Here is a 20,137-nt window from a genome sequence, read left to right as displayed (position 1 = left end):
CCACTCACTCCTTTTTTGTTGTTTTGGCTAGGAAAAGGGTTTTTTTTTTTCTAGGGAGTCCAAGGTGGTTGAGAGTTGTGAACAAAACGACCTGGAGTTACATCATTTCACAGGTTCAAACAAGGACTTTTGTAGCCAAACAGCATCAACATGTCGTCATGATGGCCAAAGATATTTAAGAGGGTAGGAGAAGCTGCAGTAGTTTGCTTTTGCCTGAGAGTGCAGAGAAGAGCCATATTGTTGCCCTCTTCTCTCTTCTTCCCTCACTGAGTTTACTCAATCTGCACTGATGAAGGTAAACAAAGGAGAAAGTGGGAAGGTGGGTGGAGGAGAGAGAAACAACAAATGTTCAAAGCACCTGGATATTTGGGACAGCAGAGGATTAATCTGGACTGTCTCTGACAAAGTTGCACAGTTGGAGGGTATGTCGTAGGAAAAAAATAAAGCAATGTTTCCCTTGTTTTTAGTTATGGGAGTTTTCTTTCCTCTCCTTATTGTGCCTTTGTGCAGCAAACAAGTTGGGGAGAGTTCTTGCCAAGATATGCCCTGTTTATAAGAAACTGACATTTCCGTTTTCCATGATTACAAGCTGTACTCTGCATTATGAATGTGGGCTTGGTGATTTTATGAATTGTGCAGCATTTGTGCACAACCGGATCTCCTTTTGTTCAGCTCAAATATTGTTCCAGGCGTCTGGCGATTTCCTCTCAACACTTTTGCAGAGGAAACCCAGACTGCAGACTCTCGCAGCACAAATTAAAGCATGTGCCGAAGAATACACCAAGATCTTAATGATATCGTCATCCCAAAACAACAGTGACTCATCGCAGCTTTGGATGTTGAGTCATGATCCATCTGATCGGTGCTTTGGTCTCTCAGGAGACCAGAGGCACCTCTTGGAGAAATGCGAGTAAATGTTTTTCTTTCTTTCTTTTCAAAGTCTTTAGTTGGAAACACTGCCAAACATATTTTTTTCCAAATGTTTTTCCTCTTTTCTGGGCTCAATGGGGCCAATTATAAATGAATGCTACAACTCAATCACAATTTAAGTCCTAATTGGGTTGTTGTAGGTTTTTTTCGGGCTATATGGCCTTGTTCTAGAGGAATTTTCTCCTGACATTTCGCCTGCATGCCTCTAGAACATGGCCATATAGCCCGAAAAATCCTACAACAACCCAGTGATTCCGGCCATGAAAGCCTTCGACAATACATAAGTCCTAATTATTACTTACTTACTAAGGCAATCCCTTTTAGTTTGAGGATGATGGTCCTCCAAGTGTAGTGTCTTGGTGGTGGGTCCATAGGAGGCTGTGGAAACCTATTCTTGATCCACATGTTCTCCCGCAGTGAGGACATCGGCTTCCAGGTAGAAGGTGGTCCCGGTCAAGGTTGGCTTGGTGCGCCTTCTTCTTGGCACATTTCTCCCTTTCGCCCTCCATTTGCACCTCTTTGAATTCTGCAGCACTGCTGGTCACAGCTGACCTCCAGGTAGAATGCTCAAGGGCCAGGCCTTCCCAGTTCTCGGTGTTTAGGTTAGCTTTAAGCCTATCTTTAAATCTCTTTTTCCGTTCACCCACATCACATTTCCCATTCGTGATTTGGGAGTATAGTAACTGCTTTGGGAGACAGTGATCGGGCAACGTGGCCAGTCAAGCAGAGTTGATGGTGGAGGAGCATCACTTCAGTGCGGGTGGTCTTTGCTTCTTCCAGCATGCTGACATTTGTCCGTCTGTCTTCCCAAGAGATTTGCAGGATTTTGGGGGGCAAAACTGATGAAATTATTCCAGGAGTTGAGTGTGACATCTGTAGACAGTCCATGTTTCGTAAGCATATAGCAGGCTTGGGAGGACAATAGCTTTAGAAACAAGCACCATGGTATCCCTACAGATGTCCTGATCCTCAAAAACTCTGTGCTTCAGTTGGAAAAATGCTGCACTTGCAGAGCTCAGGTGTTGTTGTATTTCAGTGTCAATGTTGATTTTTGTGGAGAGGTGGCTGCCAAGGTAGTGGAAATGGTCAACATTTTCTAATGTCACACCATTAATCTGTATCTCTGGCATTGGATTGACTGGTGACTACCGGAAGAGCACTTTGATTTTCTTCATGTTCAATGAGAGATTGAGCTTCTTGTATACTTTTGCAAAGATGTATAGAGTGGCTTGTAGGTCTTCCTCTGAATGCGCACAGACAACATTATCACCAGCATATTGGAGTTCTATAACAGATGTTGTTGTGACCTTAGTTTTGGCTTTTAGTCTGCTGCTGTTAAATAGCTTCCCATCTGTCTGATAGATGATTTCCACTCCAGTGGGAAACTTCCCATTAACAAGGTGAAGTATCCTAGCAATGAAGATGGAAAATAAGGTTGGGGCAATAACACATTCCTGTTTCACCTTAAATGGGTCACTTTTGGGAGCCATTGCTGTCCAATTATATACTAAAACTGAACACACATCCAATATTGGGATCAGAATTATAGAATTGGAAGGGATTTTTTTTAAAAAAAAGCTCTAAAACTATTAAACCTGTGATCCATATGAATCCCATTCCTGTGTTAAAGGCAATAACAAAAGTGATCACCTTACCAGCAATAAAAAGAGGTGAAGCGCTGAGTTTGCTCTATTCTCATTATGGCAATAAATAACACTGGACACTTGGTGTCCTTTTTGTCCTCCAAAATGTGTCTGTTCCTTGCAGTATTCTTTCTAGAGGCAGAAATGCGAGGCTGAATTAATACCAGAATGGTGTCAAATTATGGCAGAGCATAAAGGCTTGATTTCTTTTGGATGCATAAGAAAAGAGAGCAAAACATTGTATTTTAAGAGCATTTTCTGTCATTACTTAATAATAACCTGATCTATTCTGCTGAAGAAGGAGTTCCTGGGGTCTGAGCTGCAACCTTGCACACATTACTTGGTTGTGACCCTTTTTTGCTAGGACACATTACACTAATAACAATTCTACTGTTACTACTTTCATCAATACTCTTTAGTGCTGCGAGGTTCGTGGAAGCAACAAACTGTGCCAAGTAGGCAATTGTGCAGATCTTGGAAGGAATCTTGAAATATTTGGCAGCCAGTTTATCCTGTGCTGACCGAGAGGTCATTCAGGACAACTGCGAGCCCATTGTAAGACTTTAGTCCTTAGAACAGGCATGGGCAAACTTGGGCCCTCCAGGTGTTTTGGACTTCAACTCCCACAATTCCTAACAGACTCAGGCTGAGAGGGGAAAGGAAGGGGCCTACGGCTGTTAGAAATTGTGGGAGTTGAAGTCCAAAACACCAGGAGGGCCCAAGTTGGCCAATGCCTGTTCTAAGGACGTTTTTTGGTCATGTCAGGAGCGACTTGAGAAACAGCAAGTCGCTTCTGGTGTGAGAGAATTGGCTGTCTGCAAGGATGTTGCCCAGGGGATGCTCAGATATTTTGATGTTTTATTATCCTTCTGGGAGAAACTGCAAGTAGTTTCTGGTGTGAGAGAATTGTCCGTCTGCAAGGATGTTGCCAAGGGGATGCCCAGATGTTTTGATGTTTTATCATCCTTCTAGGAGAAACTGCAAGTCGCTTCTGGTGTGAGAGAATTGGCCGTCTACAAAGATGTTGCTCAGGGGATGCCCAGATGTTTTGATGTTTTATCATCCTTCTGGGAGGCTTCTTTCATGTCCCCACATGAGGAGCTGGAGCTGATAGAAGGAGCTCATTCATGCTCTCCCCGATTCGAACCTGCAACCTGTTGGTCTTCAGTCCTGCCAGCACAGGGGTTTAACCCACTGCGCCACCGGGGCTAAAGTCTTACAATGGGCTCTCAGTTGTCCTGAATGACCTCTCGGTCAGCACAGGATAAACTGGCTGCCAAATATTTCAAGATCCCTTCCAAGATCTGCCGTTCCTGAATGTAGGACTTTTGCAGAGTTTAAGAATGTGGCTCTTTGAGGCTGTATCTTTCACTTTTGAAGGAGATCAAAGAACTATCCAAACTCTGTATATTTGTATGAAGAGTGCAGATGCCGCGAGGCTATGTTTGTGACCAGACAACATACAGTAGACAGTTGGTACTTTGAGGCACCCCAAATAACCCCAGGAACAGGCCTAAAAATGAAGACACCAAGAAAAAAATGTTTTCGTTGATTGAATTATGTTAGTATCCATAGATTTTGTTAATGTTCAGCACTATAAGAGGGTTTTGTGAAACCAGTCGCTTTTGTTGCAACAGTGTAGTAACAGTGAGGTCATTGATCATATTTTAGTTCTTGTGGACCACTGGAGGTCCACAGACCACAGGTTGGGACCCACTGACCAAAACATTATGAGCAACTTCCTGGTGGGAAGAGCTGTTTGGCAGTGGAACATGCTGCCTTGGAGAGTGGTGAAGTCTCCTTCACTGGAAGTTTGTAAACAGAGCCCAGCTGGCCATCTGTCAGGAGTGTTTCAATTGTGTACTCCTGCATGAAAAAATGTTGAACTGGGTGGCCCTTGTAGTCTCTTCCAACTCTAGGATTCTATTATTCTATGTAGCAGAGGCAGCCCTAGGTAATTTTCAATGGTAAACAAACAGTATTTTGGCACACATACCTGCCCCCCAACCAATCATTGATATATATTTTCTGTTCGTCGTGGGAGTTCTGTGTGCCATATTTGGTTCAATTCCATCATTGGTGGAGTTCAGAATGCTCTTTGATTTTAGGTGAACTATACATCCTAGCAACTACAACTCTCAAATGACAAAATCATAATTTTTGAGTGATGGTCACTGCTTGTGTTGTGAGATGTTTTGTTGCCAAATTTGGTGTGATTTCGTTCATTGGTTCTTTTGTTTTTAAGGTACTCATTATGCACAGAGCAATTATATATATATAGATTAACAACTAGCTGTACCCGCCACGCGTTGCTGTGGCCAACTTCCCCTCTTTCTCTCCTTCTTTTCTTCCTTCCTTCACCCCCTCTTTCCTTCCTTCCCCTCTTTCCTCCTCTTCTTCCTTCTCTATCTATGTCAAGGTCTATTTTCCCCCCAGAGTGCCTCAAGGGCACCCCTGGGCAAAATCAACTATACTGCAAATGGGTTGTTGTAGGTTTTTTCAGGCTATATGGCCATGGTCTAGAGGCATTCTCTCCAGACGTTTTGCCTGCATCTATGGCAAGCATCCTTAGAGATAGTGAGGCCTCACTACCTCTGAGGATGCTTGCCATAGATGCAGGTGAAATGTCAGGAGAGAATGCCTCTAGACCATGGCCATATAGCCCGAGAAAACCTACAACAACCCAGTGATTCCGGCCATGAAAGCCTTTGACTATACTGCAAATGCTTACTTTGCATAATGGGTTGAGCCCCTGCTATGTAGCCAACATGCAAAGTGCTGGGACTTTCAGCTCAACATGATTTGGAAGGCCACATTATTCCTATCTCTCCCATAAATGCAGCAAAGAAACATATGGAATTAGAAAGTTAGTTTATACTGGAACTCAGTCTGAAAGGAGGCAGAGAGTTAGCTAAGTAGGAAATCCCATCCTGTGGTGGGTTCCTCAGGGAACCTAATGAGGAGCTGGGAAATTTTGGGAAGATGAGTAAGCACCAAAATACTCGAAAGCTCTCACCATTCAAGATGTTATTAAGTGTTGCAATGCAGCAGCTGAGCATAAAAACAGCAGTAGAGCTGCTTCTCCTTTGCAGGTCTCTCCCATCAAGGGACCATTTGCAATGAAGAGAAGCTGGAAGAGGCAGGGATGGGATGCTTAACCCTCCCCCTCTGTCCCACCATCCTTTGCTTCTCACTAATTTCTCCAGCAGCTCCCATAGGCTTCCAGATATAACTTAAAGACATTTATAGCAATTCTTCTGAGATTTTCCTGGAGTTAATTGGTGCAATCAGCTAGCATAGGTCTCTGCTTCCATTTCCAACTGGAGAAATTATTTGGACATTCCTTGCATTAATGCAGCATCTCAAGGCGCAGAGAAATGGTTGGCCCAGGGCTTTCCTTGTGCCAATCCGGATAGTAAACCTTTCTGACAAAACCAGCCTTGGAGTGAAGGTGAATTATGTAGAGCAGCCAGTTGCCAAGGGAAACACAATGCATATGGCTGCTGCCGCCGCCTCTGCAGCTACTTACTACACAGTGCTGTGGGCTGCCTGATTCGCTGTATCCTGGGGATGACAACAACTCCTTTGCCATAGCTGGAGTTGTCCCCCTGTTTGAGAGAGAAGCCGCACAACAAGACCTATGGCACAGATGTGCAAGAAGCCCTAGGAACTGCTTCCAGCCCTGGTAAGTTCTTACTTATGCTTAAGGTTTTGGTGACTAGAGGCGAAATGCAGAAGCAGGCAGGAAAGATCTAAGTAAACATGGCAATGGACTGCATTGGGTAAGGGTTGGTATTTTGTTGTTCCTACCACAACCCATGAGAAGCGAGTAACAAGTAAAATGTATCATCATCATTAAGCATTTGATGTGAACGGGGTGTAGCTATGACAAAGGATTTATAATGGGAATATTGCCTTCATAAATAAGAATTAATTCCTCCTCCCTCCCCTGAAATTTCCCTTTTCTCCAAATTTTTTGTATTAGCTTAAAACTTCACTCAATAGTTTAGGAATACAGTGCAGGCATCGCAAGAAAAGGGGCAGATAATCAAGCAAATGTAAAAACAAAAAAATAGAAGAATTTATTTATTTATCGTGTCAGTAGCAGCCAGACAGTTGTATTACATTTTAAACAATTTTTTTTAACAAACAGACAAAATACATATTGCAAGCTTGGTAGTTGATTAAATGTCCTTAGACCAGTATCTGGCCACTTGGAGTGCCTCTGGTGTTGCCGCAAGAAGGTCTTCCATTGTTCATGTGGCAGGGCTCAGGTTGCATTGCAGCAGGTAGTCTGTGGTTCTCCACACTCGCATGTCATGGATTCCACTTTGTAGCCCCATTTCTTGAGGTTGGCTCTGCATCTCGTGGTGCCAGAGCGCAGTCTGTTCAGCACCTTCCAAGTCACCCAGGGGGGAGTCTCTCATTTGGTATCAGCCATTGATTGAGGTTCTGGGTTTGAGCCTGCCACTTTTGGACTCTCGCTTGCTGAGGTGTTCCAGTGAGTGTCTCTGTAGATCTTAGAAAACTATTTCTCAATTTAAGTCATTGGCGTGCTGGCTGATACCCAAACAAGGGATGAGCTGGAGATGTCTCTGCCTTGATCCTTTCACTATTGGCTGCTACGTTCCAGCGGATGTCAGGTGGTGCAATACCGGCTAAAAAGTGTAATTTCTCCAGTGGTGTAGGGCGCAGACACCCTGTGATAATGCGGCATATCTCATTAAGAACCATATCCACTGTTTTAGTGTGGTGAGATGTGTTCCACACTGGGCATGCATACTCAGCAGCACAGTAGCATAGCGCAAGGCCAATGTCTTCACTGTATCTGGTTGTGATACCCAGGTTGTGCCAGTCAGCAAATAGAAGTAGGAAGCTTTCTCTCTTTCTCAATCTCAATCTCTCTGTGTGTGTTATGCTATATATTTGGGGGTTGGAAGAAATACTATTTGGTGGGGAGTTATGCCTTGGTCGTGTTTTCTCCTGAGGTTGGCATCCAGTCCTTACTCCTCAAGCTCCCAGCCTTGCTCTTCCATCTTCTTGCTCTGGTTGTCTTCTCATTAGGACCAGACCCAGGGAAAAATGAATTATTTAATTTGTTATTATAGTTATTTGACTGTCAAGGTGGGTGAGAGGTGTTTGTGTCATTTTCTGCCTAACTAACTTGGCTGGCACTATGTCTCCTGATGTGAAATATGTGTGGGATGTGTGTGATGGAAAACATCGCTTTGCTGCTCTGCCACAGGCAGGAAAATGTCTCGAGTTGGTCCTGCAGTTCTGTTGTCTTCTCTAAGCCCGCAAGCCAAAAAGGAGAAGGGAAATCTGCTGCTTGCCTTAGGTTCCTCTCCAAATGAGGAGTCTGCCCTCTCAAATGATATCTTCCTTTAGTACCATTTCTAACATTGCAGCCCAGGTATGGATAAACTTTGGCCCTCTGGGTGTTTTGGACTACAACTCCCACAATTCCTAACAAACCTCACTTGCCTAGTTTCCAACAGACCTCACAACCACTGAGAATGCCTGCAGGCAAAATGTCAGGAGAGAATGCTTCTGGAACATAGCCATACAGCCTGGAAAGCTCACAATAACCCAGTGATTCTGGCCATGAAAGCCTTCGACACAATACATTGATACCATTTTGGCATCCAGGTTTTCAAAGTTTTCTGGCTGCTGCTCTGACCATCTATTTAAAGCCTTAAAGCTGCTTAAAATATACTTTTAGAAATGTACTGGCTCTGAATCCAGCCTCTTAATGGGATTGCTCTAGTTCTATTTACTACAGACAGAATTGTTCTTCTGCCAATTGAAAACCTCCCTCCTGGAGTAACAAAGGTGCACTGGAAGTATTGTCTCCATCAAAACACGAACTCTCCAGCAACTACATTTCCAAAGCCGCTGGAGCTTTGCTTTGCTGAAGTGAGTCAATACTGACACCGCTGTGCAAGAGCTGACAACAAAGTGCAAGAGTTAAATCCAAGAGTTGTCCTATTGATTTGTTGTAAGGCAGAGAGAAAGGGTTTAGAAAAAAGGGCTTCGGTCCCTGTCATTTACAAGTTCACGGGAGGCAAATGACAAATTACTCTGCATTCCAAGAAGCTTAAGAAACCAACCCACCCCTGCAACTGGTCTTAATTCACCCATTTTGTGCTGCTTCTAATGTTGTTTGCAACAGGGATAAGGAGAATAAGCTTTTCAAGAGAGGAACTCTAAAGTGGGATTTGTAAGATCGGCTTTTGCACTGTTCCTGACCACAGTTCTTTGCCCAAGATCTTTCTCAAGTACAGAAAAGTTGGCAGCTGAGAGGTGTGACACAATCTTCTTTTCTGCTGCTCTGGAGAATAGGACACAATGGAGCAGTGGGTTCAAATGGCAGGAAAAGAGATTCCACCTAAACATGAGGAAAAACTTCCTGATGTATTGTCAAAGGCTTTCATGGCCAAAATCACTGGGTTGTTGTGTGTTTTCCAAGCTGCATGGCCATCTGTGGAAAGTCCAGGGTGGGAGAAAGAACTCTTGTCTGTTGGAGCTAGGTGTGAATGTTGCACTTGGCCACCTTCAGGGAAATTCCAGACAAGAAACAATGAGGGCCAGCTAATCACCTCACAACCTCTGAGGATGCCTGCCATAGATGCAGGCGAAACATCAGGAGAGAATACTTCTAGAACATAGCCATACAACCCGAAAAAACTGCAACAACCCAACTCTTGTCTATTGAGGCAAATGTGAAAGTTGCACTTGGCCACCTTGATTAGCATTTAATAGCCTTGCAGTTTAAAGGTCTGGCTGCTTACTGCCCAGGGGACTCCTTTGTTGGGATCTGCTGGCCACATTGTTTCTTGTATAGAATTCCCCTGAAGGTGGCCAATTGCAACATTCACACTTGCCTCCAACAGGCAAGAGTTCTTTCTCCCACCCCGGACATTCCACAGATATATAAACCCCACTTTCCTAGGTTCCAACAAACCTCACAACCTCTGAGGATGCCTGCCATAGATGCCGGTGAAACGTCAGGAGAGAATGCCTATGGAACATTGCCATACAGTGTGGAAAACACACAACAACCCATCTTCCTGATGATAAGAGTTGTTCAGAGTCTTGTTCTCTTGAGGTTTTTAAGCAAAGGCTACAGCAGGCATGGGCAAACTTTAGCCCTCTAGTTGTTTTGGACTTCAACTCCCACAATTCCTATCAGCCTACTGTTGAAGTCCAAAGCATCTGGAGGACTGAAATTTTCCCATACCTGGGTTAGATGGTGTCCTGAGTTGCCCTTCAAGAACAGCCTTAATACAATATTGAAAGTAAAAGAAAAATGCTGTACTTCAGCAAACACAAAGCATAAGCAAATGCAGTTGAAAAATGCAAAAGAAAGCAAGGAAGTCTTAATGTAGACACAAATTAAAGCCTCTTACAAAGTCCCAAAAGAAACAGAGAAAAATGCTGTACTTCAGCAAACACAAAATATAAGCAAATGCAGTTGAAAAATGCAAAAGAAAGCAAGGAAGTCTTAATGCAGACACAAATTAAAGCCTCTTACAAAGTCCCAAAAGAAACAGCAGTCTTCCATCAGACAATGGCAATGATCACTAAGTCCTTAGCAGCAGACACAAAGCAGGTTCAATTGGAGTGAGAACATCAGCATCACAGTCGTTGTTACCAGCAAAAGCTGACTGCTCCTGCTTTTGATTTATAGCCCTGATTTCCCCACAAAGGAGGTGCTAGGGTGTCTCTCAATTAGCTCAGCGTTTCTAGCAGCTATTCTAGCTGACCGCCGTCTGTGCTCTGTCTCCTTTTGTCTCTCTAGAAATGCGGGCACTTGCAAACCCTTATCGTCTGATTCTTCTTCTCCCTCCAATTCCTGAGAACTTCCCTGCTCCCCTTCCTCTTCCAAAGATGAGGAATCCCTAACAGATGACCGTCTGTCATGAATGCTTGATTGTGTGTTCCTACATAGAATCACAGAATCATAGAATCAAAGAGTTGGAAGAGACCTCATGGGCCATCCAGTCCAACCCCCCTGCCATGAAGCAGGAATATTGCATTCAAATCACCCCTGACAGATGGCCATCCAGCCTCTGTTTAAAAGATTCCAAAGAAGGAGCCTCCACCATACTCCGGGGCAGAGAGTTCCACTGCTGAATGGCTCTCACAGTCAGGAAGTTCTTGATCATGTTTAGATGGAATCTCCTTTCTTGTAGTTTGAAGCCATTGTTTCGTGTCCTAGTCTCCAGGGAAGCAGTAAACAAGCTTGCTCCCTCCTCCCTGTGGCTTCCTCTCACATATTTATACATGGCTATCATATCTCCTCTCAGCCTTCTCTTCTTCAGGCTAAACATGCCCAGCTCCTTAAGTCGCTCCTCATAGGGCTTGAATAGGGGTTCAACTGGGTGGCCCTTGGGATCTCTTCCAACTCTATGATTCTATCCATCAAGTTTGTTTAATAGACAAACCTGCTATGTAGCAAAACTACCATTATACTTTTAAATTTGTCATATGCTAATGTTTTCACAAATAGTCCATATTATTTAGCATTTATAGGAGTAACATTTCACTCCGCTTCTTAACACCTATTGCTAACGTAAATGGTACACCGAATAGCAATTGCTGGCAGCAGTGGTAGTTCTGTGTTCTCACTGCTAAAGGTGAGAAGGGCTTTGTCTTGATGATGAGAAAATCTCATTAAGCAAATCAGGTTAATGCTATTTTGGAGCTTGACGTATGGTCTGCAGTCAGAAAGCAGTGCAGTAAAGTCAACATCCGCTGCTTTTTCTGCCTGGCGTCAACATCTATGAAGGATAGGGTTCAGCACCTTGGATAGCTCTTTGCAAATTCAGACTAAAGGAGAATCTAGTCTCTAGAACAGGCACAGGCAAACTTAGGCCCTCCAGGTGTTTTGGACTCCAACTCCCACAATTCCTAACAGCCTACCGGCTGTTAGGAATTGTGGGAGTTGAAGTCCAAAACACCTGGAGGGCCCAAGTTTGCCCATGCCTGCTCTAGAATTATGGAAATCCCGGGAGTCATCGTTTGGTGAGACAAAGAAGGCTAAAAACCTTGTTAAATTACATACCCCATTGTCCCATAGCATCGCATCATGGCAGTTAAATGATATCAAACTGCATTAATTCCACAGTGTAGATGCACCCGTTAACCCAAAGGGAATTTGCCTCTCCATTGATGAGGAAGTCATCAGCTTCTCCTGCATTCAATGCAGGGACTTCCGGGCATTAAGCTTTTAGCCAAAATGTCTTCTCTGATTCCAGGAAGCAGAGGCTATGAGAGAGAACTCAGTGGCCCTCTGCATATACTCAAAGCCATCCCATACAACCTCACTCAACATCCACAGAATCCGGGGAGAGGCAGATGAGCTCCCTCTATCAGCTCCAGCTCCTCATGCGGGGACATGAGACAAGCCTCCCACAAGGATGTGAAAACATCAAATCATCCGGGCGTCCCCTGGGCAACATCCTTGCAGATGGCCAATTCTCTCACACCAGAAGTGACTTGCAGTTTCTCAGGTCACTCCTGACACGAAAAAAAAATCTACAGAAGATTCAGCTGTAACAAAGTGCTGTCTTTAGCCTATTAAGCCCTAAACGGTTCTGGCCCAGCTTATCTATCTGAACGCATCTCTCCCTATGAACCTTCTAGGAAGTTGAGATCATCTGAGGAGGCCCTGCTCTCGATCCCACCTACTTCACAGGTGCATCTGGCAAGAACGATAGAGACGGGGCCTTTTCTGTGGTGGCCCCTCGGCTGTGGAACTCCCTGCCTAGGGATATTAGATTGGCCCCCTCCCTCCTGACCTATTGGAAAAGAGTGAAAACCTGGCTCTTTGAGCAAGCATTTGGAACTTCAGCATGACCAGATAAATTCAAATTGGAATATAAACAAGGAATGGCTAAGATGATGTAAACAGATGAGGAATTGAACAGGAAGACATAGTTTTATAATTTGTATTGTTTTTATGGTTTTTACATGTATTATGATGTGATTTATTTGCTTTTAACTGATGTATGTATTCATGTATGGCATCTAATTGTTGCTGATTTGTAGGCTGCCCTGAGTCACCTTTGGGCTGAAATGAGTGGGATAAAAGTGATGTAAATAAATAAATAAATAAATAAATAAATAATGGCACTGCATCTTTTCCAGCCATAATGTAAAAACAGACAGTTCAGAGATGATATATTGCGCCGGGAGATTTTAACCGTATTTTCCAACATGTGCTTTGTGGGCAGGAAAAAAAAAAAACCCTTTTCCTATTTCTGTGGTTGTCTTTTTGGAATCCAGAGTCCCCAAGCAATCATTTGATTATTATTACTCCTTTTAAGGCATTATCAAAAGCAAATGTGAGACTAAATTGAGGAGGGACAGGCTCCTTGTCTGAGTCACAGCTCAGGATGTGACAGCATCACCCAGGTGAAGGACTGAATGGTATCATGATGCAGCCTCGTTCTCCAGTTCCTTTTGTGATATCATTATGCAGTCATGCCAAGTTACTTATGGGTTGCACTGTTCCCCATGTCTGGCTGGAAAATTGTTCATATGACTAATTAGGTTGAAAAGGGGAAAACAGGTAAACAAGCATTTGATGCCCACAATAAGAGGGGAAGGAGGCCAGTCTTTGTACAGTCTTAAAGAGAGCAGTTTCAGTGAAACCTTGCAGTGACTATGCATTGAAATATTCATTCATTTATTTATTTAATATATTTACATACCGGGTTGTTGTAGGTTTTTCCGGGCTATATGGCCATGTTCTAGAGGCATTCTTCTCCTGACGTTTTGCCTGCATCTATGGCAAGCATCCTCAGAGGTAGTGAGGTCTGTTGGAAGTAGGAGAATGGGTTTATATATCTGTGGAATGACCAGGGTGGGACAAAGGACTTTTGTCTGCTGCAGCTAGGTGTGAATGTTTCAACTGACCACCTTGATTAATATTGAATGGCTTGGAAGTGCCTGGGGGGAATCTTTTGTTGAGAGTGATTTGATGTGCCTGATTGTTTACTCCCCCAAGGCATTAAATGCTAATCAAGGTGGACAGTTGAAACATTCACACCTAGCTCCAGCAGACAAGAGTCCTTTGTCCACCCTGGTCATTCCACAGATATATAAACCCATTTTCCTACTTCCAACAGACCTCACTACCTCTGAGGATGCTTGCCATAGATGCAGGCAAAACGTCAGGAGAAGAATGCCTCTAGAACAGGCCCTATAGCCCGGAAAAACCTACAACAAACCAGTGATTCCGGCCATGAAAGCCTTCGACAATATATTTACATATCATCCCTCTCTGAGCCTGCAGGCGACTTGGGGCGGTTCACAGTTGGTACCAAGACCATAAAATACAATTTAAAACATTAAAATATTATAAAACCATAGCAAAGTCAATAACAAAGCAAGGAAAAGCAAACTTTAAGACTGATATATTTTAATATGAGATTTTTGTAGGTTACAATGCACTTCCTCAGATGGCATCAGATATATATGCAGTATAATCCCCATAGCCACGGAGGATATGTTCCTGAACTTACAGTGGAAACAGGAAACTGTGAATAATAGTGAACCCTGTTGAAACGAGCAACTTCTATTGGAAGTTATCAAAGAGTTGACTCAGGACTGGATTCCTTTGTATCTATTTATGCTGAAACAGGCTTTTACATCTATGCATTTGAGATATATATATATATATATATATATATATATATATACACACACACACACACACACACACACACACATATACACACACACACACACACATACATACACACACACACACAAGCTGTACCCGCCACTTGTTGCTCTGGCCAACCTTCCCTCCCTCCTTCTCTCCTCATTTCTTTTTCTCCTTCCTTCTCTCCCTATTTCCTTCCTTCCCTTTTTTGTTTCATTCTCTCCTTCCTTCTTTCCTTCTCTTCCTCTTCCCTTCTCTTCCTCTTCCCTTCCTCCTCCCCCCTTTTCTTTCCCTTCCTCTTTCTCCCCTTTCTTACTTCCCTACCTATTCTTGGACTGCACCTCCCTGCAGTCCTCCAGATCTATCTATCTATCTATCTATCTATCTATCTATCTATCTATCTATCTATCTATCTATCTAATCTATCTAATTTATTTGGAGGATTGCTGGGAGTTGCAGTCCAGGAATAGGAAATTGGAAATATGCAGGAATTGAGATGCTGTCAAAGAAATCCAAGGAGAAGAAAGCGTGCAGCTTGGAAGAAGTGCATTTAAATCATCCTCCTCTCCTAAAGGGCCTGGTCTAGGGGATGCTGGAAACTGTGGTCCGGAAAAGAGTGTGGATATGCTATTGTATGTTTTGTTTGCTGGGGGAGTAATTTTTGCGCATGTGCTGGAGCATCTTTTTGTTTTTTGGGATTTTTAAGTTCCTTCTGTTGCATTTTTCAATGTTTTTCTGAGTGATGGTCACTCGTTGGCCTGATAGGTCTATTGTGTCCAAATTTTGTGTCAATTCACCCAATGGTTTTTGAGTTATGTTAATCCCACAAACGGACATTACATTTGTGTGTGTGTGTGTGCGCGCGTGCACGCGCGCGCACACACACACCCATATCCCCCAGTGGGGCAGCGGGTTAAACTGCTTAGCTGCTGAACTTGCTGACCAAAAGATTGGCGGTTCGAATCAGGGGAGCAGGGTGAGCTCCCACTGTTAGGCTAGCCTAGCAGTTCGAAAACATGCAAATGTGAGTAGATCAATAGGTACAATTTCAGCAGGAAGGTAATGGCGTTCCATGCAGTCATGCTGGCCACATGACTTTGGAGGTGTCTATGGACAATGCCAGCTCTTCGACTTAGAAATGGAGATGAACACCACTACCCAAAGTCAGACATGACTAGACTTAATGTCAAGGGAAAAACTTTACCTTTTTATTTAACCCACCCTCTCTCCCCAAGGGGACTGAAAGCAGCAATACACACATATACATACACACATGCAGGTAACATAGTGTAGTCTTAGAAAAGTGTGTGAAATTGATGGGTGCAAGCTGACCATCAGTCCCTGTCCCCAAAACAAAGATGAAAACTCACTTGGCCTCTTATTTCTAGATATTAGAACTATGGTTACATGAGAGGATCTCATTTCGTTCTGTGTGCCACGTGCCTCGTCCTTCCACGGCACAAAGTGTTACTTAGCCTCCCACGGTGGTGGCTTAGTGATTTAAACTCTAGCTCCATAATGCCTAGATTTGCCTGCCTTTGCAAGTTCAATAGTTCATCTTTCTAAGGGTGGAACTATCCATTATGTTAGCAAAGCAAAGCCATGTTTCCCTAAATGCCTCTCTTAAAATGCAGAAAAGAGGGACATTCGCAGGAGTGTTTGATAAGAATTAGGGGGATGCCTAAACTTTCTATTGATTCTCCCCAGCAATTGCCCTCCTGGGTTATTTTTGTTCAAAAAGTGGTACTCTTAAGGTGCATCTATACTGCTGAAGTAATGCAGTTTGACAATACATGGTTCAATGCTATGGAATACTGAGAGATGTAGTTTTAAAAAATCATTAGCCTGCTCTAACAAAGAGTGCCGGAGCTTCTCTAAACTACAATTCCCATGATTCCATAGCAATGAGCCATGACAGTTAAAGTGGTGTCAAACTGCATTAATTCAACAGCATAGATCAGGCATGGGCAAATTTCAGCTCTCCAGGTATTTTGGACTCCAACTACCACAATTCCTAACAGCCTACCGGGAAGGCCAAAGTTTACCCATACCTGGTGTAGATGCATCATCAAAAAATCCAGGAGAGAACCATAGTTGGTCCTCCACATTCACATTTTTATCTATGGATATGATTACTTACAAATTCGACTCTTCCAGAAGGTCAACATCCTCCAGAAGTTGATCACAGGGTTGTGCTGGAGAACCTGAGAGGTGTTAGGAATTGTGGGAGTTGAAGTCCAAAACACTTGGAGCGCCAAGGTTTGCCCACACCTGGTGTAGGTGCACCATCAAAAAATCCAGGAGAGAACCACAGTTGGTCCTCCACATTCATATTTTTATCTGTGGATATGATTACTTGCAAATTTGACTCCTCCAGAAGGTCAACATCCCCCAGAAGTTGATCACAGGGTTGTGTTGAAGAACCTGAGAGGTGTTAGGAATTGTGGGAGTTGAAATCCAAAACACCTGGAGCGCAAAAGTTTGCCCATACTTGGTGTAGATGCACCATCAGAAAATTCAGGAGAGAACCACAGTTGGTCCTCCAGAAGGTCAACATCCTCCAAAAGTTGATCACAGGGTTGTGTTGGAGAACCTAAGAGATGTTCTCTTGGGGGAAAAAAAACTGTGTTTTCTATCCAAAATTTGTTGCTCTTTCATGGAGGTCCTGCTCTCCTTATCTCAGCAAATGTAGAGGACTGGCTGTACCAGAAATGTGGGAGAAGGAGGTGTTTGCAGGAGATAACTGGTGAAAGAAGGAAAAGCTGGGGACTCAACAACTAATCCACCCATGCAAATCATATGTAAGGCATCATTTTATCAGGTTACATCTCCTTTCATCAACAGTAGTTTGATTATATATCTATATATTGGGTGGTTTCATGGTATTAGGAACTGTGATTGGTTTGAATGCTGGACTAGCCTTCTAGGAGACATGGATTCAAACCCTGCTGGGCTATGGAAACCCATTGAGTGGCCTCGTCCAAGCCATACTCTCTCAGCCTCAGAGGAAGTAAATGACAAACCCTCTATGAACAATGATTGCTAAGAAAACCTTTAGGCAGGTCACCTTAGAGCAGGCATGGGCAAACTTTGGCCCTCCAGGTGTTTTGGACTTCAACTCCCACAATTCCTAACAGCCGGTAGGCTGTTAGGAATTGTGGGAGTTGAAGTCCAAAACACCTGGAGGGTCAAAGTTTGCCTGCCTGCCTTAGAGCTAAACACTTAGAAGGAACATAATCTTCTTAGGAGCAATACATCTATAAACCACAAATGGGAATTTTCTGTCTGTCAGTTTGGAGACGCTTTCAGAGTATTTGGAGCAATATATTCTCGAGCAAGGAAATCCCCAACATAAACGCTATCACGCTACTAAAGAAGTGTTGCCATCTGGTTACTAAATCCACATTATTATTTTTTGTGGGGTTAGGATGCATTAACCCATATGTTTTGCTTTTATCTGGGGTGTCTGAGTAGTAAAAATGGAAAAGAGAGGGAAGTGATTTCTGAAAGGATGAGAGAGGGAAGGCCACATGTAAAGGATTGCCTGGGGAAATGGATTGGGAGCTCATGGAAATCCCTTGAAATGCTTCTCCTGTCTTATTATTATTATTATTATTATTATTATTATTATTATAACTTTATTTGTACCCCGCTAGCATCTCCCGAAGGATTCGATGCTGCTTACACAGGCCGAAGCCCCAAAACACAATACAACAATACAATACCTAAAGCAAAATAAAAACAGTTAAGCAGAAAACAATAACAGTAACAATACAACAAGACACTATTAAAACTGGGCCGGCCAGAGTAGGGGTACAGGATTAAAAGTGCTGATGTGGCGGGAGGAATGTAGGATAATAAAGTAAGTGCAGTGTGCAGTGTGCAGTGATCTTGGTTCTACTAAAGTGCTTTTAGGACTTGGTGCTGGAGGTTCCTAATCTGAAAAGGCACGTCGGAACAGCCAGGTTTTCAAATTCTTTCTGAAGACTGCCAATGTAGGGGCCTGTCTGAGATCTTTCAGGAGGGCGTTCCAAAGTCGGGGGGCCACCACAGAAAAGGCCCTGTCTTGCGTCCCCACCAAGCACGCTTGCGACGCGGGCGGAATCACGAGCAGGGCCTCTCCAGATGACCGGAGTGAGCGTGTGGGTTGGTAGACAGCGATACGGTCACGCAGGTAGGGTGGTCCCAAACCGTTCCGGGCTTTGTAGGTAAGCACCTGCACCTTAAATTGGGCTCGGAAAATAAACGGCAGCCAGTGGAGCTCCTTAAACAGGAGGGTTGACCTCTCTCTTTAATGAGCCCCAGTTAACATCCTAGCCGCTGCCCGTTGGACCAGTTGGAATTTCCGAGCCGTTTTCAAGGGCAGCCCAACGTAGAGCACATTGCAGTAATCCAATCTAGAGGTGACCAAGGCATGGACCACCCCGGCCAGATCAGGAATCATGGAATCACAACCGTCTCCAGGCCTGGAATGGCAGAACGAAGCAGCTGCCTCAGGTATCCAAATGAGAGACGGTCAGTGGTGATAAAGACTTGGGAAGACAGGGTTTTGTGCCCAAGTAGCATATCTAAGCCAGTCTGCTTCTTTCAGGTGTCGTATGAAAAAGCATTATATGGTCAGTGTAGACTCATTAAAAGCAGTACAATGTAGTTAAACTGCATTATATGAGTTTACACTGACTATTTAAGGCTGTTTCATATGGCACTATAGATATGAACTCTGATAACTGTCCTCAGCAATCCATACCCAATAAGAATGGATTGCTTCCATCAATAACGAAGCAAATGCAATTGATATGAAAAACAAACCGGAGGAAACAATGCAGTCAATAAGCCTATCAAGGAATTGACCAATAGCGCCGGGGAGATTGCTGCTTGTTACAACGACCTTGAATGAACTTAAGCAGGATAAGTCATCTGCAGGGATTGAAACCTAGCATGAGTAAAAGCCAGCAAGCGGCAGGGCAGCGGAGCTGTAGGAAAGAGGTGTCTGTCAATCGTCTTGCCAGTGTCGCCTTTGATCCCTCAATGGCTTCTTGGTGCCGGAGATGCAGGAAGCGTGTGTGTGAAAACCCTCCTTTCTCCATCGTCAGAATAAGCGAAGGTGAAATGAAGTCCTACTACAACTTCCTAAGAGAGTGCACCAAGTTGGCAAAGATGGCCAGGAGAGGTATGGGAAAGATCTATTTACTGCATAATCCAAAGCGTCTTTGCCGAGACATGAATTCCCCCGAGTTCAGTACAACATTCCCCTTGATGGAAGTGCTTAGGTCTGCTGTCTTAAGCAGAAAGGGCTGCCGTCCTATAATCAAATCCGCATTGATTTGGGGGCCATTATTGTTATTACCTTTTAAGATTGATTGTGCTTGTAGGCTTTGAGATTCTGGGAATAGATTGACCATGCAGATTTAGTCTCTAATCAGAATGGTGTGTTGTGGTCCTAAGTGAGTTCACTCTGAAATTACTCCTGCTGTTCAATGAAACACAGTCCTCAAGAAACATAAGGGTTTCAGACTGTGCGATGTAGCATTATAAAATGCAGTAATTACTTTGTTGATTTAATAATTTGGCAGTATTGAGGAGACTATTCCATCATAAGTATTGAAGAAGTAAGTTTCAAGCTGCCCCAGCCAACCACTTCTTATGGAGTTTGTCAAAGAACAATAGCACGTTCTTCACCAGGTATGGACCAACTTGGGCCCTCCAGGTGTTTTGGACTTCAACTCCCATCATTCCTAACAGCCTCAGGCCCTTTCCTTCCCCCTCTCATGCGGTGAGGGGGGAAAGGAAAGGGCCTAAGGCTGTTAGGAATGGTGGGAGTTGAAGTCCAAAACACCTGGAGGGCCCAAGTTGGCCCATGCCGGCTCTATAGCAAACTCAATTCCTCATC

The 20,137-nt window shown here is 43.7% G+C and overlaps 1 protein-coding gene across 11 annotated transcripts in view; it reads left to right on the top strand.

The window, feature by feature from the left end:
• MCF2L2 (MCF.2 cell line derived transforming sequence-like 2) overlaps nt 1-20,137 on the top strand; it is a 243,203-nt gene that overhangs the window by 14,218 nt on the left and 208,848 nt on the right. For 9 of the 11 annotated variants that reach the window (XM_067466061.1, XM_067466071.1, XM_067466066.1 and 6 more), the window contains exon 1: nt 19,171-19,417. The exons of 1 other annotated variant lie outside the window; for it this stretch is intronic. In XM_067466061.1, coding sequence (XP_067322162.1) covers nt 19,186-19,417 — 232 coding nt within the window. In that variant the 5' untranslated portion in view covers nt 19,171-19,185. Of the gene's footprint in view, nt 1-6,133; nt 6,259-19,170; nt 19,418-20,137 lie in introns of those variants that run through there. One more of the 11 variants, XM_067466070.1, reaches the window with a different exon arrangement.

This window comes from Anolis sagrei, chromosome 3, assembly GCF_037176765.1.
Source record: "Anolis sagrei isolate rAnoSag1 chromosome 3, rAnoSag1.mat, whole genome shotgun sequence".
NCBI lineage: Eukaryota > Metazoa > Chordata > Lepidosauria > Squamata > Dactyloidae > Anolis > Anolis sagrei.
The sequence above is the reverse complement of the archived record's forward strand: the minus strand, read 5'-3'. Positions and strand labels throughout refer to the sequence as shown.